Genomic DNA, 24,813 nt, shown 5'->3' with positions numbered 1-24,813 from the left:
TGTGAAGTCTATCTTCCCCTGTTTCTTTGTCCTTTCCCCATCCCTCTTGACTGCCTTGTTTGCACCTTGCTTTTGAGATTAGTCAGTTGCGCCAAAGACCTTCTAAAGCAGTGCATTCCACGTTCTCCCGATCCTTCCTGTTACGTCACCTTTCCTGGATTCATTTTCAACTGACTTAGCTCAGATCCTAATCTTATGCCCCCCCCCCCACCCCACAACCCTCCTTCCACTCACCCACCCCCACCCCAACTGTTGTGCAAGATTCCAGTGATGGCGTTAAGTGTCATGTCCAAGTACCTGCTGTTCTCCTCATTACTTTACATTCCTTAATTAGGTTGCCCCCTTAACCTCCTCATCTCCAGCAAATTAAACTTGTGTAATAACATAAGAAGATAGGACCCCTTGTAATTCTGTGATGAAATTGGAATTGGGGCAATTATAACCTATCCCACCACTCAGCAAACTGATGGGATTGGGAACAATTATTATTTTGCGCCTTGTGGGATATTACTGTCCATTTACATACAAACATACGAAATTGGAGCAGAAGTAGGCCATTCAGCTCCTGGAGCCCACTCCACTGTTCGATAAGGTCATGGCTGATCTGATTGCGTTTCTAATTTCACATCCCCATCTACCCCTGATAACCTTAGATTCTTATTAGGCAAGGGAATCTATCTACCTCCGCCTTAAAAGTTTTCAATGACCCTACTTCCACCGCCTTCTGAGGCAGAGAGTTCCAAGGTTGCACAACCCTGTGAGAGAAAAAAATTCCCCTCATCTCTGTCCTAAAAGGGAAACTCCTAACTTTAAAACAGTGCCCCCTAGTTCTGGAGTCACCAACCAGAGGTAATATCCTTTCCACGTCCACCTTGTCAATACTGTTCAGGATCTTTTATACTTCAATCAAGTCACCCCTCACTCTTCTAAACTTCAGTGGAAACAAGCCCAGACTGTCTAACCTTTCCTCATAAGACAACCCGCTCATTCCAGGTATCAATCTGGTAAACCTCCTTTGAACCACCTCCAATACATTTACATCCTTCCTTAAATAAGGAGACCAAAACTGCAACAAATAATAACTCAACAAGTAATACAGGGAGGGGTATAAAATTAAGCTCAGCCTGATCCAGTGGGTTTTACACAAGATGAGTTATGTTAAAGTTGCCCCCATTCTGTTTTCTAATAATGCATATATCTGCTGGTTAAACAAATACAACTCCAGTACCTGAGAAACACACAATTTGCCTTGGCAGTAGGTTAGATCTTTCCTTTGGTTTTGTTGTAATCCATCTGTCCCTTCACAAACAATCTTTGTGCTTTTCATATCTAACCAGTGGAAATTTCTTGTTCTCTTCCCTCTCTCTTACTGAACTGTTCAGAAAAGGAAGTCCAGTTCCAGTGTTCATTTAATGGTGAGGACCTTTTGTAACTTGAACATTTTCACCTCATCTTTTGCGCCTTGTGATCACCAAATGTGTGCACCACCTCGACATTCCACCATTGCATCCAGCGGTGTAACTAGGGCAGATCTTAAGAGTGCCTGTGCCCTGTAGTGTTTGTTGTAGTACTTGTCTTGTCACTCATTGTTCTGTGTTCACTTACGCACCATAGCCATTTGTCAAAGCATAAAAGCAACAGTTTTGAGATCGCAATGATTCTTCTTCCTTCTCTTTTTTTCTTGCCTTAAGAAAAAGTCCTGCTTCTCCTCACCTCCCAGGAGCGCACCAGAGTCCAGCACGTAAACTGCAGCAGCATTTCTTGCTTTAAGATACCAATCTTTAGGCTTGTCTGCTAACAATTATCAGGAGCTATACTTGTCACCAAGTTAACCCCAAGCATAACCCCAAGTAGCTTCACAGGATGAAGGAAGTGATGCTTTATCCCTGGCATGGTTCAATTTGGTAAGCAAAAAGCCAAATCTACTAGGAAGTATTATCCCGGGATTATATAACTACTGGCAAAAAAAAAGGTAATAAAACTTGCCATTTAAATTATGGAATGAATTGAACGAACAAACCAGAAATAATGTAGGAAATGTCAGCCCATTTCAAGCAGAATTGGAAAAGCATCTACGTGGCCCACTCGAAGTTCAATTTGCCCACGGTGGTTGTCTGAAAATATCAGATGAAAGGGAAGTGATGGGGTGAGGATGGTGCCTATCCAGCACGAGGACCAAGGAATTGAGTCCAGTCCACACCAACAGAGTGGAAGTTCCCTCTCTTATAGCAGTAAGGATCCTGCCTGAGGTGGTTCAGGGGCCACGTGATGGAAGCTACTCAGGCAACATTAATTGGACGATGAGAAACTGCAAGTGTTGGTCTGCATGGAATCACAGCAGCCGCTCGGTAGTACGGAGCTTGAATATTGCTGAACAGAGAGACATGGTGCTGAAGCTTTTCATCTTGGACAAACTGAAATTTGGCATTTTTGCATTTGTTCTGATGAGTGCAAGATGAAATGCTTCAACAACATGCCTTTCTTTTTCAGCAATAAACATGGCACTGTTACAATGACATGGCAGAGGGCTAAGCCACTTTGTGGGAGCAGAATATAAGAAGCACTGTTGAGAATTAGGGCTGAATTGTCCCCCCGTCAGGGGGTTTGTGCGGGGGCGGGTGCAAACCCGATCGGCGCCCCCAATCGGGTCCCCGCTGTCATTTTACGTGGGTGGGCCAATTAAGGCCCGCCCAGCGTGACGCTCGCCCAGAAGTGCTGAGCGCTCCCTGTGTGGGTGAAGGGGGGGATTCCCTGAGTCGTTCCTTGTGCTGTTTCACGCATACAAAGGTGCCTCAGGGAGATCACTTTGACATGTGTAAATTTAAAAAAGGGAAATAAAAACTTTTAAAACATGTCCCCTCATGTGACACTGTCACATGAGCTGGGACATGTGAAAGAATTATTTTTAAAATTTTTATTGACTTTTAAAACAATTAGTGAAACCTCATATAAAAGCAAAAAAACTGCGGATGCTGGAAATCCAAAACAAAAATAAAAATACCTGGAAAAACTCAGCAGGTCTGACAGCATCTGCGGAGAGGAACACAGTTAACATTTCGAGTCCGTATGACTCTTCAACAGAACTAAGGAAAAATAGAAAAGAGGTGAAATATAAGCTGGTTTAAGGAGGGGTGGGACAGGTAGAGCTGGATAGAGGGCCAGTGATAGGTGGAGATAACCAAAAGATGTCATAGACAAAAGGAAAAAGAGGTGTTGAAGGTGGTGATATTATCTAAGGAATGTGCTAATAGGTGACATTAAGGTTAGAAAGCAGGACGAGCAAGGTACAGATAGCCCTAGTGGGGGTGGGGTGTGGGGAAGGGATCGAAATAGGCTAAAAGGTAGAGATGAAACAATGGATGGAAATGCATTTAAAAATAATGGAAATAGGTGGGAAAAGAAAAATCTATATAAATTATTGGAAAAAAGGGGGATCGGAAAGGGGGTGGGGATGGAGGAGAGAGTCCTCACCTGTCCTCTCTGTCCAAGGGCCCAAATACTCCTTTCAAGTGAAGCAGCATTTCACTTGCACTTCCCTCAATTTTGTCTACTGCATTCATTGCTCCCAATGCGGTTTCCTCTACATTGGAGAGACCAAACGCAGACTGGGTGACCGCTTTGTGGAACACCTTCGGTCTGTCTACAAGCATTACCCAGACCTCCCTGTCGTTTGCCATTTCAACACTCCACCCTGCTCTCATGCCCACATGTCTCTCCTTGGCCTGCTGCAATGTTCCAGTGAAGCTTAACGCAAACTGGAGGAACAGCACCTCATCTTCCGACTAGGCACTTTACAGCCTTCCGGACTGAATATTGAGTTCAACAATTTTAGATCATGAACTGTCTCCCCCATCCCCACCCCGTTTCCGATCCCCCTTTTTTCCAATAATTTATATAGATTTTTCTTTTCCCACCTATTTCCATTATTTTTAAATGCATTTCCATCCATTGTTTTATCTCTACCTTTTAGCCTATTTCGATCCCTACCCCCCCATCCCACCCCCACTAGGGCTATCTGTACCTTGCTTGTCCTGCTTTCTACCCTTAATGTCACCTATTAGCACATTCCTTAGATAATATCACCACCTTCAACACCTCTTTGTGCTTTTGTCTATGACATCTTTTGGTTATCTCCACTTATCACTGGCCCTCTATCCAGCTCTACCTGTCCCACCCCCCCTTAAACCAGCTTATATTTCACCTCTTTTATTTTTCCTTAGTTCTGTTGAAGAGTCATACGGACTCGAAACGTTAACTGTGTTCCTCTCCTCAGATGCTGCCAGACCTGCTGAGTTTTTCCAGGTATTTTTATTTTTGTAATGAAACCTCATCCCGCCCATGGATGAGGTTTCATGAAAAATGCAAAGGCTGCCTGGACTCTTCGCCTGCCCGCCAACCTTAAGGTTGGACGGGCAGCTCAGCTAATTGAATTAATTATTATTTAAATGGCCTTAATAGGTCTTTGACAGTTCGGCTGCGTGCCCGCCGAACTGAAAATCTGAATGACGCGCGGTGACGTCAGGACGCCCGCCCGACATCACTGCGCATCGCTTTACGCTCCTGCTCGCCAACCGGAGAATTCTGCCCTTAGAAGCCATTAATTTGCAAAAATATTTAAAAATCTAAAATAAAAGCTGCTGCCCCAGTACTAATATCTGCATGCACTATTGCCCATAATGGTCTCACAACTGATAAATTTGGCAGGGAAAGCTAAAACTGATTGGAGAAAGCGTTCTCGAATGAAGAATTCTTTCTAAACAGATTTAATGTGAAAACACTGGGTACATTCAAATCCAGTGCATGGATCAATGATGTCTTTAAATACAATTGGCCACCTTAAGTCCCGACAAATGTAGCTAATGTTAATGACAAATTATGTGGCCCTTTACTTTGCCAAGCTGGTTTTGGGTTGATTTTTGGGTATGTGTAATTTTATTTTTGCTATGGTTATAGGAAAGAAACTGCACTTATTTGGAAAGCATGCTGGGCAGTTAGGTCCTTAATGGGGTACATCATGGGAAAGCAAAGGGAGAGTAGCCAAAATGTTAAGACCCCCGACCAGTGCTTCCCAAGCTTTTTCTTGGTGTGACCCATTTTAATGCCCCAGACTTTGCATGACCCCAGAATCAATCGAGGCATAGATTACAAAAGTAGGGAGGTCATGTTGGAGTTGTATAGCACTGAGGCCACAGCTGGAGTACTGTGTGCAGTTCTGGTCGCCACATTATAGGAAGGATATGATTGCACTGGAGGGGGTGCAGAGGAGATTCACCAGGATGTTGCCTGGGATGAAACATTTAAGTTATGAAGAGAGGTTGGATAGACTTGGGTTGTTTTTGTTGGAGCAGAGAAGACTGAGGGGCGACCTGATCGAGGTGTACAAGATTATGAGGGGCATGGACAGGGTGGATAAGGAGCAGCTGTTCCCCTTAGTTGAAGGGTCAGTCACAAGGGGGCATAAGTTCAAGGTGAGGGGCAGGAGGTTTAGGGGGGATGTGAGGAAAAACTTTTTTACCCAGAAGGTGGTGACGGTCTGGAATGCGCTGCCTGTGAGGGTGGTGGAGGCGGGTTCCTTACATCCTTTAAAAAGTACCTGGATGAGCACTTGGCACGTCATAACATACAAGGCTATGGGCCAAGTGCTGGTAAATGGGATTAGGTAGATAGGTCAGGTGTTTCTCACGTGTTGGTGCAGACTTGATGAGCCGAAGGGCCTCTTATGCACTGATTCTGTGAAATAATTAATGGACCTGCCCGTCTAACCTTAAGGTTGGCGGGCAGGCCGGGAGCCCTGGCGGGCTTCAGAAAAAGTGTGAAACCTCATCCACGGGCAGGGTGAGATTTCATGAGTGCTTTTAAAAATCTAATAAAAGCCTGAATAAAAGTGATGGACATGTCCCAACTCATGTGACAGTGTCACATGAGGGGACATGTCAGGGAAATTTTATTTTTGTCCATTGACCATTTTTGAATTAGGCACCGATCTCCCTGAGGCAACTCTTAGCCTCAGGGAGATGCTCCTTCGTGCGCATGCGTGAAAGAGCGCACTCCCGGCTGAGGGAATCCTCCCCCTGCCCGCACAGGGAGCGCATAGCGCTTCCTGGCAGACGTCACACCGGCCGGCCTTAATTGGCCTGCCCACGTAAAATGGCAGTGCGCCCCCAATTGGGGGCACTGATCGGAGGCGTGCCTACACGTGCCCGCTCCTGCAGGTCCCCCCCAACGGGGGGAGGGGGATGCTTCCCATAAGATTTTTGCTGCAGCAGCAACCGGGCCTCAGCAATCTGTCCATTAAGCCAAACCCACCATTAGATAAAAATGTGAGAAAGGACTTTGCAGGTGTTAGCATTCAGTCCGAGCCATTGCTGATTGGAGCTCATGACCCCAAAATCTCGTCACATAACTCTACTAGGGGTTACGATCCACAGTTTGTGAAGTCCTGCCTTCAACCGTCCAAAAATGTGAATTGTGGCCAACTGTGTCCTGAAGCAAAAATTACCTTTGACCGATTAAAATATCAACGATGGTGGCAGAAAGTGTCTTGTGTGCAAACATTTTTTTTAAGCTTTAAAGAGACGGGCATTAGCAAGAATATGTTCACTTTGAAACTGTCAAAACACACCTTGGATGTGCATCACTTGAAGATGTTATCACCTGTAGAGGTGCAAATTTCTACCCAGATTGGTCACCTGCTCAATGTCCTCCCTTGCCTAGTGGGTGAATGGTGTTCCTGTAATTGACCATAGTGTGTACACAGTTATCAGCTCCACACTATCATGCCATAGTCCTGTGTTGTCCTTGTAGTGACAATTAAATTTAATCCACTGCCAAGGTAACAATGTTAGTCCTTTTGATGCATGGTTAACCAATGACAAAATGGAATATGGTTTTTGTTTAAGAGAAGCATTATCAAAGAATATTCAAAGAAACTAGACTACACACGCGTCAGGTTATACCTCAGCAACCCCACTTCCTCCTTCCTATCCCCAGTTTGTGGTTCCAATTAATTGAACGGGATAGGAGAAAGTATTTAGCGTAGCAAAGTACTCTATCCTTAATCCTTTGTCAACTGTTGTTGATAAAGCTTTTCCCTGCAGAATGATGCTTTTTTCTGGCTCTGACATCCTTCCTTGAGTCCATCAGTGACTAAAGTCTGACATGCAGGTAAGTTATTTGATTGGAGGGAACAGGTGCAGTTCGTATTGTGTAATTTGAAGGAGCCCTTTCTCATTCTAGGGGGTTCAGGCTTCACTTCCAAACAGAGCTAGAATCAGGCATTCCTTCAATCAAACACGCCATAGTAATTCCTATAAATGTGCTGAGGCAGAGTTAACTATTTAATGATGCGATAAGGCTGCCCATTAATATTCAACAAATCTAGTAAGCCAATTCTGCAAAAATGTAACTCTGAGTTTTTGGTTCTCTGAAAGGTATTTTAGGCTCTAATCACCAAAGTGAGATTGGCAGACTCACTTTAGGCTGCAGATTACAGAAACTGAAAGTGTCAAATTATGGGGACAAGTTGCATTGACTAGGCCTTTATTCCTTTTCGTGTAGACGATGAAGGGGTGATTTAATTGAGGTGTTTAAGATGATTGAAGAAGTCGAGAGGGTAGATAGAAATATCTTCACTAGACGGGGAAGTTCTGAAGAGGGGGCATAATCTTAAAATTAGAATAGGGCCATTCAGGGGTTATGTCAGGAAACACACCTTCACACAAAGGGTAGTGGAAATCTGGGACTCTGCCCCAGAAACCTGTTGAGGCTGGGGGAAATCAACTGAAAATTTCAAAACTGAGATAGAGAAATGCTTTTTGTTGGGCGAGGGTATTAATGGTTATGGATCCAAGGTGGGTAGATGGAGTTGAGATACAGATCAGCCACTGAATGGCAGAACAAGCTCAAGGGGCTGAATGGCCTACTCTTCAAATATTGGAGGTGCAGGGTCAGCTGATCTCCACATATGCACTTGGACGCACGTGCAAAGTGTTGACAATGACCTCAGCAGCTGAATGCAGGATGGGAGCTTCTATTTTCCCTTTGCATTTCAAAAGGCTCCATTGGAAGTTTTAATATCATCCCAGGAGGTATAGAGAGTCCAGCCCAGCTGACCATCCAAATGCAGATTTGTACTGGGCTAGTGTTAAACTAAAGTCAGTGCAAACTTGTAGCTTTGTGGAGATGGGAAGTGTCATGACACTTGGCTTAAACACCTTCAGGTGTCAAATCAGGAGTAGCAAGAGCACTTTTTATGCAGCAACATTCACCCAAAACTGCCTTGCAACCACAGGAGTGTGTCAGTATAACTGCAGAATGACACATCATCTTATCCTCTAATGTGGTGTTGTACAGGAAACAGATTGAAAAGAAAGGCTTGTGTTTATATTGTGTCATTCACAAATTAGGTTTGCCTAAATCAATTTACAGCCAAGTAAATGCATTTGAAGCATAGTCATTGTTACAGTGTAAGGAATGCAGCAACCAAATTGCGCACAGCAAGTTCCCACAACCAGCACTGAATCACCGAACCTTAACACCACAGAAGGAGACCATTCGGCCCATCATGTCTGCACCAGCTCTCCAAATGAGCATCATGACCTAGTGCCATTGCCCTGCCTTTTCCCCGTACCCTTGCACATTGTTTCTATTCAAATAATCATCTAATGTCCTCTTGAATGCCTCAACTGAGCCTGCCTCCACCACACCTCCAGGCAGCGCATTCCAGACCCGAACCACTCGCTGTGTGAAAAAGTTTTTTCTCATGTTACACTTGCTTCATGTGATAATGACCAGATAATTTGTTCTGGTGGCCTTGGTTGAGGGATAAATATTGTCTAGGACACTGGGTAAACTCTCCAGCTCTTCTTCCATGGGCTCTTTATGTCCACCTGAGAGGGCAGATGGTTTAAGGTCTCCTTTGCAGAACAGCATCTCCAACTGAGCAGCACTGCCTCAGTGCTACACTGGAGTGCAAACTGGACCACAACCTTCTGAAAAATGGCAAGAGTGATATCAGTTGAGCTGTGGCTGACTGATGATTTTTGGCTTCTCAAGGAATTGGAAGTGGAGTGAAGTTTAAGATTAGCCATGATCGTATTGAATGGTGGAGCAGTCCCGATGGGCTATATGGTCCACTACTGTTCCAATTTCTTATGAAAGTTACCTCGAATACAGTCAATACACATTGCAACAAATGTCCCCTTTGCTCCAACACAGCAGCATAAAGCTGCCAATGAACACCTTAAAGAGTTAAATCTTAGGTCTCCACATTAACTCGTTTGTGAAACGTCAAGAGGTTCAGTAAAATGCCAGATACGTAATTAATAGGGAATAAGTTGTTGTTCATCTTTAAAAGCCCCTAAAGTAAAAGATGCACTCATTCATCAATATGAAGAAAGAAAGAACCTGTATTTGAACAGCATTCTTCACAACCTGCGAACATACCACTTTACAGGCAACTACATACTTTTGTTTTGAAGTGTGGTCATCATGGTAAGGTAGGAATATGATGCAATGAATTATGGAACATGAATATAAGTCTGAGATGAGTTGCATGATAAGTTTGAGGGAGAAGTGCTGGTATGAAATCAATGTTATATAAAATCTGTGTCCCAAAGCAAAGATGGAATGAACCTTGTGGCCTGACTCCAACACACTTTTGTTTAGGCAGGTTTCAGCCTTTGAAGTACTTGGATCCTTGACATGCAGCTATGCAACTCTCCACTGTTCAGGCTTTGGTTGGTATTAATCATGGACAAATGGCTGGTAAAAGTAGCAGCTGACCTTGCAACAACAAAAAAACTGGTCATATTTTTTACCCTGCCCCACGCCCCCACTCCAAACTTGAAGGCAGCCAAGTGCAGCTGAATCAGGTGCTGAAGGCAATTGAACGTTGCTGTATCTGCATGTTCTAAGTTGGTTGGTGTATCGGTGTTTCTGATTCGTTTGTGAAAGCTAAACACCCTTTTGTTTTCTGCACAGCCACAGACAAACAACAGCAAAAACAACATAGTCAGCGCCCCAAAGGAAAACACTTCTTCAGCAACCACAATGGTACCTGCTGACTTCTTTCATTACCTTCCTGTTGTAACTTTGCTTCAGTGTAGTCACAATGTGTGTCTTGTGTTTATTTTTCCAGGGACAGTCCACGTTGCAGTCCGGAGCTCAGCCAGTTAATTTTGCCCCTTTCCCCTGGCTGTGTGCCTAATGTTGGGTTATAAACTCCACGTTTCCTTTGTGCTGACTCGTACTGGGCAGAAATGACTGTCAGCGACATTCACCTAAGGTCATGAGCCTGTTCAGGTCAAAATCCCTGCTCCACTGTTTTAAGAGAGGCATTTATTGTCACAAAAATAAAATACTGCACATGCTGGAAATCTGAAATCAAGACAGAAAATGCTGGAAATGCTCAGCATGTCTGGCAGCATCTGTGGAGAGAGGAGAAGAGTTAATGCTTCAGGTTGATACTCCACCTACCATCAGTACGAGAAGATGTTTGGGATTAAAAGCAAGCGCAGAGCCAGAGAAATGGGGTTCAGGAAAGGAATAAAAGGGGATTAGGGGCAGGGGTGATTCAATGACAAAAATGATGGCAGTGGAAGGCAAAAGGAGATGATAATGAGATAAATAAAGGAACAAAAGATGGGTCTAGAGGAGTTGTAAATTGTTTAAAGATTGTTCAAAAGAACAACAGCCAAGGAGGGAAACATGGAAAATCCGGCAAGGCGGAGAGGGTTGGTGTGAACTGGGAATGCAGCGGAAGAAAGCCAGGTAAACGCTATGGGTGTGACCCGCTCCGCTAGTCATGTATCAATTAGTTATCCCCACCCTGAACATCAACCCACACCTCTTCCTTCCCAGCTGTCTCCACTACCAGCACATGCTGTCAGAGAAGATAGGAGCAATGGTTAAGATTTAAAGTTGGTCTAACTGTATTCTATGTTGGTTAAACCTTCCACTGAAGCCGGACAGAGGAATGTGATACAGTTGTACAAAGTGGTTATACACTAATAGCAGTGATAGCAATATCTAGCCAAATCTTTCCACATATGGTAATATTGGAAAAAGTTTGTCAGGCACATTTTCAAGCCTGTGCTGTTCACTTTTCGAGCACATTAAAAGTTCATACAGGTACAAGCAGATCAAAAGAAGACACCCCAACATTTTTGAATATGTTAGTCGCTTGGAGAAGAGCATTTGAAGTAACCATATATGTATAGCCTCGGGATTACCCTGGTGATATTATCATAGATACCCACTTAACACACTGGTATGAAATTCTTCTGTGCACTAGTTTGAGGCTCTATTCCATTTAAAATAAATGTCTCCATCAAGATAGTAGGTAGAAGATATTTTTATAATAACGCTCAGTGTAATTTTTGGTTTCCTTTCTTAATGGTACCTTATAACTGCCATCTGTTTGAAGCAATAATAATCCAAATTCGATTAGCCAGCGTTTTCACTCTCCTAAAATCATCTTTGCTCCTTTCTTTGAACAATGGAAAGAGCATAAACTTAAATTTTTTAAAAATCCCTAAACTGCTGGAATGGCACAGAGGTCAATCAGCACCTGAAATGAGAATAGCAGATAACAGTTCACGCATGAAGCTGGAACATAAAGTCATCTAAACGTTAATGTGCCTTTCTCTTTTAGATGCCAATCCCCCTACTGAGCATTCCTATCATTTCTTGGCCTTATTTCAGATTTTACTTACAGAATTTAACCTCAATCTGCTGCTATTTCACATGAGTCTTGAGAATTTTCAAATAACAAGGATAAAGACATCTAAGTTCCTGGATAGCTCAATATGGGAATGCAGTTTAATTTGAATTATCCCTTGTTATTCCCCTATCTTCCAACGGGGCCAGTGGTAACTACCAAGAATCAACAGTTCCAGAGCAGATGAGGTACCTTTGCTAAGGGGTGCTTTGTGACCTCAAGTCACCTCAGCGATCACAGTTCTTGAATTTCATAATTGCAAATGGTTAGCAATCTGTAGCTGAAAAATGGAAGAATTAGCAATGAACTTCTCAGAGGTTGCAGATGCAATGTTTTCTCAGGAGAGTTATGTCCTGAGAACTAACTTGCCATTTAACTGCTTTTTTTCATGTATGTTAGCATTGCTATAAGAAGGGATTGATTAATGCATATTAAAGCTTAACGTGTTTTTACAATGTTAGCTGTTGTAGTTTTGTTCCTGTTATTAAAAAACTAAGACAGATGTCACTGAATGTTGGATTGCCGGATTTGTCCATTAAATCCCTTTTCTCTCCTGTTTATCTACTCAGGAACCACAGACAACAGTAGTCCATAATCCCACAGATGGCATTAAGGTACCAGTTTGAATCCTGTTATTCATGAAAACTGTTCACATGTTTGAAATTCCTGTGATTTATTTGTGTTTACTGAGCCTTATCTTTTCCTGTTGAAGTTGAAAATACACCTGTGGTGGGTGTCAGGGGACTTAACTTTAAGGAGCACATTTCAGTAATGCCACCTTCACCATGTATAAAATATACAGGCTTAAAGATTTACCTCCACAAACCTTCACTTGCACTTGGCATTACCGTTGCTGAATCCCCCCCACTGTCACCATCCTAAGTGTTACCATTGATCAGGAGCTTAACTGGACCAGCCATATAAATACTGTGGCTACAAGAGCAGGTCAGAGGCTGGGAATTCTGTGGCGAGTAACTCACCTCCTGACTCCCCAAAGCCTGTCCACCACCTACAAGGCACAAGCCAGGAGTGTGATGGAATACTCCCCACTTGCCTGGATGGGTGCAGTTCCAACAACACTCAAGAAGCTCGACACCATCTAGGACAAAGCAGTCCGCTTGACTGGCATCCCATCCGCCACATTCAATATTCACTCCCTCCACTACCGACACACAGTAGCAGCAGTGTGTACCATCTACAAGATGCACTGCAGCGACTCACCAAGGCTCCTTAGGCAGCAGCTTCCAAACCCTCAACTGCTACCGTCTAGAAGGACAAGGGCAGCAGATACGTGGGAACACCACCATCTGGAAGTTCCCCTCCAAGCCACACACCATCCTCACTTGGAAATATATCGCCGTTTCATTCCTCATTTGCATCCCAAAGGTAAGTCCCAGGAGGGGCGGGGTCGATTGAATCATTTCAACCTTTGGAAATGCTGTGGAGCCAGAAGGAAGGTTTGTAGTCAAACTTTTAAAAAGCGCTAACCTCTTAGCAAGTATTCATATAATGCAAGTAAGGGACCCTTTGCTTTATAAATAGGGGCAGAAAGTACAAAAGCAACTTAGTTATGCTAAACCTTTATAAAACAAAGGTTATTCCCCGGCTTGAAGTATTGTGTCCAATTCTGGGCATCATATTACAGGAAGGATGTCAAGACCTTAGAAAGGGAGCAGAGGAGATTTCCCAGATGGAACAAGGATTAACAGCTACAGTTATGTGGACATACTAGAGAAGCCGGAATTGTTCTTGTTGGAGCAGAAAAGGTTATGAATTTATGAATTAGGAGCAGGAGTGGGCCATTCGGCCCCTCAAGCCTGCTTCACCATTTGATAAGATCATAGTTGATCTTACTGAGGCCTCAGCTCCACTTCCCTGCCTACCCCCTATACACTTTGACTCACTTGTCAATCAAGAACCAATCTAACTCTGCCTTAAAAATATTCAATGACACAGCCTCCACTGCTCTCTGTGGAAGAGAATTCCACAGACTAACAACCCTCCTGAGAAAACAAAGTTCTCCTCATCTCCATCCCCTAAATGGACGACTCCTTATTTTTGAATTGTGCCCCCTAGTCCTGGTCTCTCCCATAAGAAGAAACATCCCCTCAGTATCCGCCCTATCGAGTACCCTCAGGATCTTATATATTTCAATAAGATCACCTCTCATTCTTCTAAATGCCAATGAATACAGGCCCAACCTGTCCAACCCTTTCCTTATAAGATAACCTCTTCATCCCAGTAGTCAGTCAAGTGAACAATCTTAATTAATAAATTAATTAATTGTGAATTATTTAAGGGAAGATATAATAGAGGTGTTCAAAATTATTAAGTCTTATCAGTTACCAGAGGGGAGAGCTTTCAGCTAATTGGCAAAGCCATAAGAAGGGAGATGAGGAGAGTTTTTTTTAATCCAAAGAGTTATATCTGGGATTGCATCCTGCTGAAAGTATAGTGAAAACAGATTCAATTTTAACTTTCAAAAGGATTTGAATGAATACTTGAAGGGGAAAAGATTGTAAGGTTATGGGAAAAGAGCAGGGAAGTGGGATTAATTAGATAAATAACTGGATATATCAAAGAGCTGGCATTGGCATGATGGGCAGAATGGCCTCCTGTGCTGTATGAATAAATGCAATGCTTAAGTTGTACTCTCTTTTGTAGGATTACTAATGAACACTGCAAGTACAAAGATCAGTTTGATAGATACTATTTATTTTCATGAGGCTGTTTTATCTGAAGTTGTTTAGTCACCAGCTTGACCACCCTCCAAATGACAATCTTAAAATTAGTGACAAACACAGGTTAAATAGTGCCTCGGAGTGAAAGCTCAGCATTACAGATATAACGCTCAGTGCCAGGACAAGTGGCAAGTCACTGGAATTGAAGTTGGTAGAGTTTATTAGAAGAGTCCACAATCTTGCAAAGTGGATAAATACAGTAAAATCCCGATTGAATCAAATCCCAGGGAATCTGTCCCCATATTTGTGTTAAGCAGAGATTCGTGATAGTTGAGGAGGCCCCATTCCCCAATATGCCTACAAATGCAGTCCATGTCAAAAACAACAGATTCAAAGGCCAAATGGAAACACAGTAAAGCAGTAAATGTGGGAATTTTAAAAATATATTTGTGCACACCTTATAATGGTCTGACCTTGTAAAAGGCCGAAGCTTTGCATTGAAAAAATGTTAGGAGTTAGCTCTGGAAAAGCTCTGTAATCTTTTTCTGCTTAGTGTGCTGCCTTCGGACGTGCACAATCACAGTCCAATGTGCCTACGTGTGCAGTGCAAAATCCTGGAGTGTCTCCACGGCCTTTGCAGCATCGGCTAGGGAAACAGGCGGGCAAATGGGTGGGCGCTCATCGGACTCATCAGGGTCATCGGCCTCCTCAGGCTGCCCAGTTGAAGAACGTGTTGCACCTACAATGGCATCATCTGTCAGTTCCATCATGCAGCGTACAACATCCTCCACTTCCGCGTAAGTTTCCATGGTCGCCTTTGCTGGAATTTCCATGCCAGCCTCCTGTAGGCGAGTGAAAAGTGCCTCGTCACCGGGTCAGTTAGTTTCACCTTGCTCCTCCTCGCTCTCGATGTGTTGTGCACTCAGAACCTGTTTGAACCCAGCGTGGTGGAAGCAGTTTGCAGCTGTAGCTTCCATCACCATCTCCCACGCCCTCTTCATCGTGAACATGGCCTCCACTACAGTTGGACTGTACTCTTGTCTCATGGCCTCGATAACCTGAGAGATCAGCTGTCATCAGTATTGGGCTTTCAGGTTCCTAACTGCCTCCTAATCCATTGGCTGGAGCTTGGCCATGATGTTGTGGGGCAAGAACCTCAGCTTGACGCTAGAGGCCAGTAATGTCGGGGTGCGTGGAAATTGTCTGTAATCATGACAATCTTCCTTTTCTTTGGTTGATATGTTTTGTTCACTTTCCTGATCTGTGCCTCAAAAGCGCTGGTGGTCATCCAGGCGGTTTTGTTAACCTCATACTGTGTGGGTAGTGTCTTGACATTTATGAAGCAACATGGCTTCCTTTTCAGTGCCATCCATATTGGCGTAGACCATAGTAGTGACATGTTCTGCGCTCCACTTTCCACTGTTACATGTTTCACCTTTAAACTTCAAAGCGTGATCTGGCAAAAGATGGTAAAACAGCCTGGTTTCATTTGAGTAAGAAATGTCTTGTGGTCCACACTCGTTCAAGGCGTATGAGAGACAGTTTTGGAGCCAATCATCTGCCATTTCTGCCTTAACCACCACACCCTCACCACTTGCTGCGCGGAAGATGAATCCGTGCCTTGGTCCAGCTACCTGTTGTTGCGGGTAAACTCCATGTAGCTCAGCTCCTTTGCCAGGGTGACTCCCCCTTCCTGCAGGATTGGACCCGAGATGGGAATGGTCTCTGCTCAAACTGCCTTGAACCATGTTAGCAGAGTTTCTTCAAGCACAGGATAGGCAGCCATTCCCATCCTCTTCCTTGCTGGAGAGAATTCCTGCTTGTAGAACTGTTCCGAGATGTGCGCCTTGTATCTCATAATGGTGGACAAACTAAATGGTGGAATCTCCCACTCCTCTGCGATGTCCACTTTCCACTTTGCGCCGCGGTTTCCCACTTGCTGTTATCAACTTTGCCTTTCTCTCCGATCAACACTTTTAACTTTCTCTCAGGTTTAGCCGTACTCGTAGGCTTTTGTCATCCTTTCACAGGGACATCACATGATGGCTTGTCCAGAACTACATGATTTTGGCACTCCTGTGTGGCCTAATTCTGCTCTGGGGGCTGATCGGCATGGTCATTTGGCGAGCTTAGGCAAGTTTGGCTAATCTGGAGTTACCATTGCGGAATTTCATTTTATCACGGGCATCGTTCTATAGGATTTGCTATTCTGTTGGCTGGAATGATTGACGACTTCAACATAACCGGAATTTCATATCATCCAAGTTTGACTCATCACGATTTCACTGTAGTTAAATATTCACAGGTCCTGGTAACCATGGAGCTTGAAGCTTTAACTCGTGGGGGAGTGAGTTATTTTAATCTATTTTTCTGTCATAACTGCAAACATAAAGGAACAGTCTAGCTGTAGAGTTCCACACCCTGGCATTCTGAATAATTAATGCAATAAGGATGTGAAATAAATAAATGGACTCCATTATCTGTATGAAACGAAATGCCAACAATATTGTATCTACATTTTTGAAAAATATGTTCTGCTTCATTTCACAAATGGGATTTTTTTTAAAAAATGTGTTCATGAGAAGGGGACACTGGCAGAACCTGGTTCACTGACGAACCAAGTTCCTAAAGAAGATGGTGAAGGGCTGTCTCCAACCTCTCCAATCCTATGGTAACGGTGCTCTCATTATGCTGTCAAGTAGAAATAAGTTGCAGTTTCATTGTCTCAGTGAAAATGGAGGAACAATGATATTTGTCCAAGTCAGGATGGTGTGTGGCTTGAAGAGGGGGAGGGGGAGGTGGTGGTGGTGGAGGGGGAGGGGGATGGTGGTGGAGTGGGGTGGTGGTGGGAGTTGAAGATGATGGGATTCTCACTCATTTGTGATTCGAAACACAACACATTTTTCAGAAATGTAGATACAATATTGTTGGCATTTAATTTCATACAGATAATGGAGTCCATTTATTTATTTCACATCCTTATTGCATTATTTATTCAGAATGCCAGGGCATGGAACTCTACAGCTTGACTCATGTTATGTTTGCAGTTATGACAGGAAAAAAAGATTAAAATAACTCTCTCTTCCCCCACTAGTTAAGGCCTCAGGCTCCACGGTCACCATGCTGCTCTTGTCTGTCCTGGTGATGTGACTGGTGCTGTTGGAGTGAGCCTGCTGAATTGATGCAGTGCATCCTGTCGGTAGTCACAATGTTGAACATTGCACTTCCCTCTTTGCTAAAGCACCTGGATTTTAAGGGAGTTTATGGAACTGCCACGAATAGATTAATGAAACCGGCCTGCTTTTATCTCCTGCAAGTGTAACAACCATGTAATTCTATTGTCAAACTCTTGGGAGAACATCCCAAGAGGATTTCTACTTCAGGAGTTGACACAGTGTTTACATTATTAAATCTGCTTTCTGTACATCTATACAGAATTCTAGATCTTGTGTGACAGAAGCTGGGTTTAACAGTATGAACACCAGATGCTGAGGACCAATATAGCAGTAGCTTCAAAGCTCTTTACGTTGAAGATGAAGTAACAGTTGACACAGGCAGGAGAAAGAACAGTTTAGAATAGGAGGCTGAAGGCAGGTTCCAAAAGGAAGTAGTTGATGCAGCGTTAAGATCCAGGAGGGGAAGGCCAGACTTGGGGAAGCACTGACAGAATTTACCACTGATGACAAAGCTGAAGGCTGGTGTTTTTGAAAATGAAGCTGGAGAAGGTGGTTAATGCGGAGTGATTCCTTGAGCTGATTTGAGAGTCCGTCTTGTCTGCTAATATGGTGAGGTATGTACAATAGCTGTGGCATTTTGTTTGTGACTCTGCAAGTCATCTTAAAGGGCTAGCCCATAGCTTTCTTTGCGATCAGACAAAAAATTTTTATGCAAGAAAAAGAAAGACTTGCCTTTATATAGCACCTTTTCATCCCAAAGCACTTTTATAGCCAATGGAATACTTTTGAAGTGTAGTCACTGTTGTAATCTGGGAAAACCATGAAAAGTCATAAATTTTCATAGTCAGGTTTGGTGAAACGATCAGCCGCAGTTCAAAATTGTTGGCGTTGTGCCAACTCTTTCAAACTTGTACAGCAGTATTGATCTTGAGATCCGCTATTGGGCTGGATGCTAGTGCTGAGAGTTCCTCATGCTGAGGAAGCTGATAACAGACTCCCCAGAGTAACCTCACCAGATTGACAACCAGCCACAGTAAGTCCGGCAAGTTTAACCAGCTCTGTTAGACCCACAAGTTCGTACTTAGCTCCTCGATCACCCCACTAAACCAGCATCAAAGCAGCTGCAGTGTATTGTGAAATGACTGATTAAATGTTAATACTCTTGTCTTAAACTTGACATAGTATGAAGAAAGAAAGATTTGCATTTACTTCACTGTCCAAAAATATCTCTCTGAATTACTTTGGAATATTGTCACTAGTGTTGGCCTCACTGAGAGACAACCCCCACAAACCAAACCAATGAAACAATTAGTTTTTTTCTCTAAGTTCTCTATCATACTAAGGTGTCAATGCTTGATCACGCAATGAATTGCTTTGACGCGCAGTCACGGTTACAGGGTTAAACCTGGCAGTTGTCCTGCACACAGCAAGATCCCACATGCTGCATTAAGATAAATGACCGGTTACAGTAAGTCCTCGCTTAATGCCTCCTCACTTAACATTGTTTTGCTTTAATGCTGTTAATAAAGCATTGTCAGTATATCTATTTAACATTGCTAGTTTCACTTTAACATCATTCGCCACAGGCTTCCTCTTCTGTGGCCTGTCTGCTCACAAAACCTTTCCCCCAGCACCTCCGCTCTCGCTCTCAGTGTCTCTTCCCCCTGCTTCTGCCCTTGGTCCCGGGCCTCACCTCCTGCCCCTCCTCTCCAGCCTCAACTCCACTGGCCTCACCTCTGTTCTTGCCTTAGGACCCAGGGTCTGCTCCTCTTCTCCTGGCTGCTGGCTTCATTCCTGGCTCTGCCCTTGCTTTACTCCCACTGAAGTCCTGGGTCAATGCAGATAGTTCTGGGACTTCAGTTGCTGACTGCACTGACCAGCTTCTGACACCAGATAGAGGCTGGTCAACCTAGAAGTCCTGTACAGTACAGGTACCTCTATGCTGAGTGTATTTTTTTTATTGGATATTGTATTTTATATTTAGTGATCCATTTTATTTTGCAAGTTTTTTTCAGTTAGGAGTGCACAGCGCTGCACGTATATGGTACAGTATTTCAACTTGTGCATCGTGTTTTCTGGGCAGGAAATGTCTGAAGGAACCTAACTCTGTCTTTAACATTGATTCCTTTGGGGACCCATGATTCATACAAAGCCATTTCACTTAAAGTTGTGATTTTCAGGAAGGCAACCACAACTTTAACTGAGGACTTACTGTATTTTGGTGGTTTTTAAGGAACCAATGATAGTAAAGGGCACAGGGATTATCCCTTGTCATCTCTATCAATGTAAAGGAAGCTTCAATGTAATGCTGAACCACTAGAATGCAGGAAGACAAGGCTCTGGTTTAACACCTCGGCTAAAGGATGATACTTTCAGCAGTGCAACAGTCCCCCAGTGCTGCACCTGCAATTCCATTCTCGGGTCCTGGAGTGGAGTGTACAGTGTTGCTGAAAAAAAAGACATACTATCAAAGCTTTTCATCTTGCACTCATAGCTACACAACATAAACCAACATTAAAGGGGACAACGATTTATACTTCATGATAAGAGTATGCAGCATAAATTGTTGTTCCCTTTACTATTGGTTTATCTTGCGTATGTCTTGATGAGTGCAAGTGGAAAAGTTTTGATAGCATGTCTCTTTTTTCAGCAATACGCAAGTCCTGTATTGCCAGATGACTTAGAGTATCCCTTTTTTATATCTCTTAAAAAATAATGTGGTGCAATGTGTTCTTTGAAATCCATTCAGACCTGTTACATTTTGTTAAAATGCTAATTCTTAAGGAGCTCCATCTTCCATGCTCCCCCATGGGAATACTGCAGTGCCATCACTGGCAGGAGGCTGTAATTACAGCGTGACAGGTTTATATGGGCAATTTCCAACACACACAAGTTTACAATGGTAAAAGTTGCCAATAAATGTGGGGCCGATGTAAGATTTGGATCATGTTCAGTCAAATATATTTTAAAATGCAGAGTGAATTACCTCAGTATGCTCCGAGCCTAATTATCCTTATCTTCTAGCCGAACTTCGTTAGGGTCTAGGTAGAGAGAGAAACTGTTTTCGTTGGTGCAAGGATTGAGTACCAAAGGATCCAGGTGGGGAGTGAGTGATAAAAGAACCAAAGGTGACATGAGGAAAAACATTTTTATCCAGCGAATAGCTGCGATCTGGATTGCTCTGGCTGAGAGGGTGGAGGCAGATTCAATCATGGTTTTCAAAAGGGAGTTGTAAAAGGACATGAAGGGCTATGGGGAAAGAGGAAGGGTGCAGGACTAGTAAAATTGCTCTTGCACGGAGTCAGCATGGGTTCAACGGGCCAAATGGCCTCCTTGTAAGCTGTAACCATTCGGTTATTCCATAACTCCACCAGAAGACTACATTTAGTATTCACCCTTTGTGAAAGGGAGGTAAATTAAATTAATATAATTTACAGAAATCTGAAAATCCTTAAATAAAAATTACAATGAAAATATTAGCTTTGATGGCTGCTGCATTTGAGTGCCTGAAAATGAATGAATAGCCAGGCCAAAAAGTCTACAAAGCATTGTGAGAATGAATGGTAAAAACACTGTTAATCCTGATGAGTGCAGTGAGCGAGTAGAATATCGAGATGAAGTTAGATCCCCATTTTATTTGGGAAAAAGCACCAGCACCAACTTCCTGGGACAATGTGCTGCAGCAGTCGATGAAACGGCAACAACCTACATTTATATAGCACCTTTAAGATAAACTATTTAAAAAATAAGAGGTTACCCATTTAAGACACCGATGAGAAGAATTTTTTTCTCTGAGGGTCATGAGTCTTTGGAACTGTCTTCCTCAAAAGGCAGTGGAAGCAGAGCCTTTGAATATTTTTCCAGCAGAGCTAGACAGATTCGTGATTAACAAGGGGGTGAAAGGTTACTGGGGGTAGGCGGGAACGTGGAGTTGAGGTTACAATCAGATCAGCCATGATCTTATTGAATGACAGAGCAGGCTCAAGGGTCCGAGTGACCACCCACTCCTAGTTCGTATATTCATATGTCCTAAAGCACTTCACAGGAGCATTATCAAACATAGTATGACACTGAGCCACTGAAGGAGATATTTGGTCAGATGGCCAAAAGCTTGGTCAAAGGGAGATTTTAAAAAGTTCCTTAAAGGAGGAAAGTGGGGTAGAGAGGCAAAGAGGAATAGGGAGGGAATTCCAGAGCTTGGGGCCTAGGCAACTAAAGTGGTGCAATGCAAATTGGGATTGTACAAGGATCAGAATTCGATGAGTGCAGATCTTGGAGGGTTGTGGGGTTGGAGGAGACTACAGAGATAGGGAGAGGCAAGGCCGTAGAGGGATTTGAAAACAGGGATGAGAATTTTAAAGTCAAATAGTTGCTTAACCGGGAGCCAGTGTAGGTCAGTGAACATGGTAGGTTTGTTGCCATTCTCCCAATGATAAAGCCCCCTTTCTGTGATCTACCATGCTCAAAAAGAGCAGTCATTCGTATTAAACTTTAAATGGTTGCCTAAGCCATGGTAAAAGCACATTCTTTAAGATGTATCAGCTGTGTCTCCACCAGAACCAGCATTATTCACCCAGGTGTATAACTGAGTGTAACAGCTTGCATTCCAACGCATTAGTCATAGGGACTTGAGCACACTGCTGTTTTGCATGGTTTCTTATGTGAAAGTGCTAATTTGCCAAAAAAAGCCTTTGAATTGAATTAGGAAGTTGCACCTAGAGATAATGTGTCTTGAAATTCAGCAAACATAGATATTATAGAATTCTGTGTTTTTATATGCTTTGAGACACTTTTACAACCCACAATCGATCTCTCAGGTAGTAAAGTTTCTGAATTTAATATAATGCCTATTGTACTGAGTACGTTTGCATTAGTTTAGAACTCTGTTCCTTGCAGATGTTTTCCCTATAAGACCTGCTTTATTAATACACTCCTCCTGAATCTCAAAGTCTCTCATTACTGGAGGTCTAACTGTTATAAGGACTGGGAAAATTTTCCATCTGTTTAGGGGCTATTAGGGTTCTTTAACAGCAGCCTTGATGACATGGTCCATTAGTTCTGAGACCGAGCCTGCCCTCTGAATTAGACACAAATGATCCCATGGCACTATTTTGAAGAAGATCAGGGGAGTAATCCCTGTGTCCTAGTCAATATTTATCCAACAACCAACAATCAGTAATACACTTTTTATCTGGTTATTATCATAATGCTGTTTGTGGGAGCTTGCTGTGTGCAAATTGGCTGCCGAATTTTTTTTATGACAACAGTGACTACACTTCAAAAGTACTTCATTGGCTGCAGAATGTTTTGAGACATCCTGAAGATGTGGAAGACACAATATAAATGCAAATCCCATTCTTTCCAAGTTATTGCCTTCCTAGGCTTGTTGTCCATGAGGGCCTAGAAACCAAAGAACTATGTTTTGATAAAGCTTCATGTTCTGTGCATCTCTTTGAGCCCGTGACCTAAAAGTGACGCAGAACAGTTGTGGTCGGCATGTGCATGTGTCTGCTTGTCGCCTGCATGTTTTATTTCACTGTTCCTTTCTGATTACCTTCTCTCTTAGTGGGGAAAAAAAAACTGATCAATGTTCTACCCACGCTGGCTAAAGGCAAAAGAGCTGGTGTCGAAGTTGGCCAGAAAGGATCATAATGCAAAAGCATAGCTACTGAAGGACAATAAGATGCTGGTAGCCTGTCTTCCTTAAGTTGATAAGTGTGTGAACATGTCCAACAGCTCCTCAGGGTATTGTCCAGCCGTGCATTCCTGCCCCTCATAACTAAGGATAGAAAAATTACCCAAAGATTTTCATCCATCTTCACAAGGACTCCATTATAACAAATATTTTTACAATACAGTCTGTAAACAGTTCTCTTCTCCAATCTAAGAAACTTATGGATGTGAGTCAGTGTTGCAGACACTGGGGAACACATCATTATTACAATAATATTTCAAATATACCTTGAAAATAGCCGGAGAAACTAAAACACTGGTTTTGTTTTAAGCTGTGACCATTACTTCAGGGAATGATACTTTTCATGTTTTAAAGATAATCAGAGAATTTCTGCAAAAAATTTAATGGCTGTGATTTTTCCCCGAGTAGCATTCTTATAACCAACAGCAATTTGCTATAAGCCTTTAAGTAACAGCCCATTTTGCAAAAGACAAGAGGTTCAGGTGAGTTAGAAGTGTTTACTGCTGACAACTCCAACAATAAAAGGACTGCAGCTCCCTCCGGCAAATCTCAAGAGCAGTAAACAAACCTCTCCACACGTAGTTGGATGAGAGCTACTGCTTACTGGAAGCACAGTGATGCAGTGAGTTGGATAGAGTGCAGCTTATGACTTGTGTTACCAAGGCTGGCTTTGTGCCACAGCACTGTCACTAGAATGGCTGCAGTGGTGGAGCAGGCAACAGCTTTATTTCCACCCACAGCTAGCTCCAATTAAGATTATTCCTGTCCTGGGGAGTGGGGTAACTAGCTAAATCTCTCTGAGAGTTACCTCAGGGCCAGAAAGAAAAACAAAATATCAACCATCCTTCCAGCTCCTGATTTGCTAACTCTCCGTTAGCACCTGCCTTGGGCGGTGGTGCGAATGGGTTCAGCCCCCATGGTTGAAAAGCCAAGTTTCACTTAGAGTGGGGGATATGGATAACGGCTATTGTGTTATTCAGGGAGCCCTACTTCTCGCAAGGAGCCAAAGCCTCAAGGGGGAAAACTGAAAGGGGAGGGCGAAGCAATTAAATATTGAATTTGCAACTCTCTTCAAAGTTCCACTAAAACCGGAAAGTCTCCGTCTCTGCCGTACTTCGAAATTTTCAAAACCCACTCAAAGCTGGAACAGCCTGGATGCTTTTGCACAAATCCTTAAAAAAACAACTGAATTATGAATGATCCCAGCATGTGCATGTTGCATGTTTCAAAAAGCCTCCCTGCATGGTTCGCCTCCGGGTGACCTGAAGTAAGGGTTTAAGAAGAAAGAAGTCACGTGCAAAGGACACCCAAATGTACCCATCATATTAAATTTTCTAATATGCCACACACTCCTTATTTGGACATCACTGTCCCATGGTGCACAGTTGCACCTGCCCCTGTGCACATTGGCCAATTGATGGAGTTTCAGAAGCTGCAGATTTGCATAGCTAATGCCTGCAGCGTCAGTAATGACTCCCTATAGTGATACTGCTATTTCCAGATGATTGGGTGTTCTCCCCATCATCCCTGCCTGGAGATCGC

At 43.2% G+C, this 24,813-nt stretch overlaps 1 protein-coding gene across 6 annotated transcripts in view; it reads left to right on the top strand.

Annotated features, from left to right (window-relative positions):
• The window catches only part of camk2g2 (calcium/calmodulin-dependent protein kinase (CaM kinase) II gamma 2), a 358,108-nt gene that overhangs the window by 293,972 nt on the left and 39,323 nt on the right, over positions 1–24,813 (top strand). For 4 of the 6 annotated variants that reach the window (XM_078531014.1, XM_078531018.1, XM_078531013.1 and 1 more), the window contains 2 exons: positions 9,982–10,053; positions 12,289–12,333. In XM_078531014.1, coding sequence (XP_078387140.1) covers positions 9,982–10,053; positions 12,289–12,333 — 117 coding nt within the window. The remainder of the gene's footprint in view (positions 1–9,981; positions 10,054–12,288; positions 12,334–24,813) is intronic. The other 2 variants (XM_078531015.1, XM_078531017.1) reach the window with 1 other exon arrangement.

Source organism: Cetorhinus maximus, chromosome 27 (assembly GCF_964194155.1).
Source record: "Cetorhinus maximus chromosome 27, sCetMax3.hap1.1, whole genome shotgun sequence".
Taxonomy (NCBI): Eukaryota; Metazoa; Chordata; class Chondrichthyes; order Lamniformes; family Cetorhinidae; genus Cetorhinus; species Cetorhinus maximus.
Note: the sequence above shows the minus strand (reverse complement) of the source record. Positions and strands in the feature narration are given on the sequence as shown.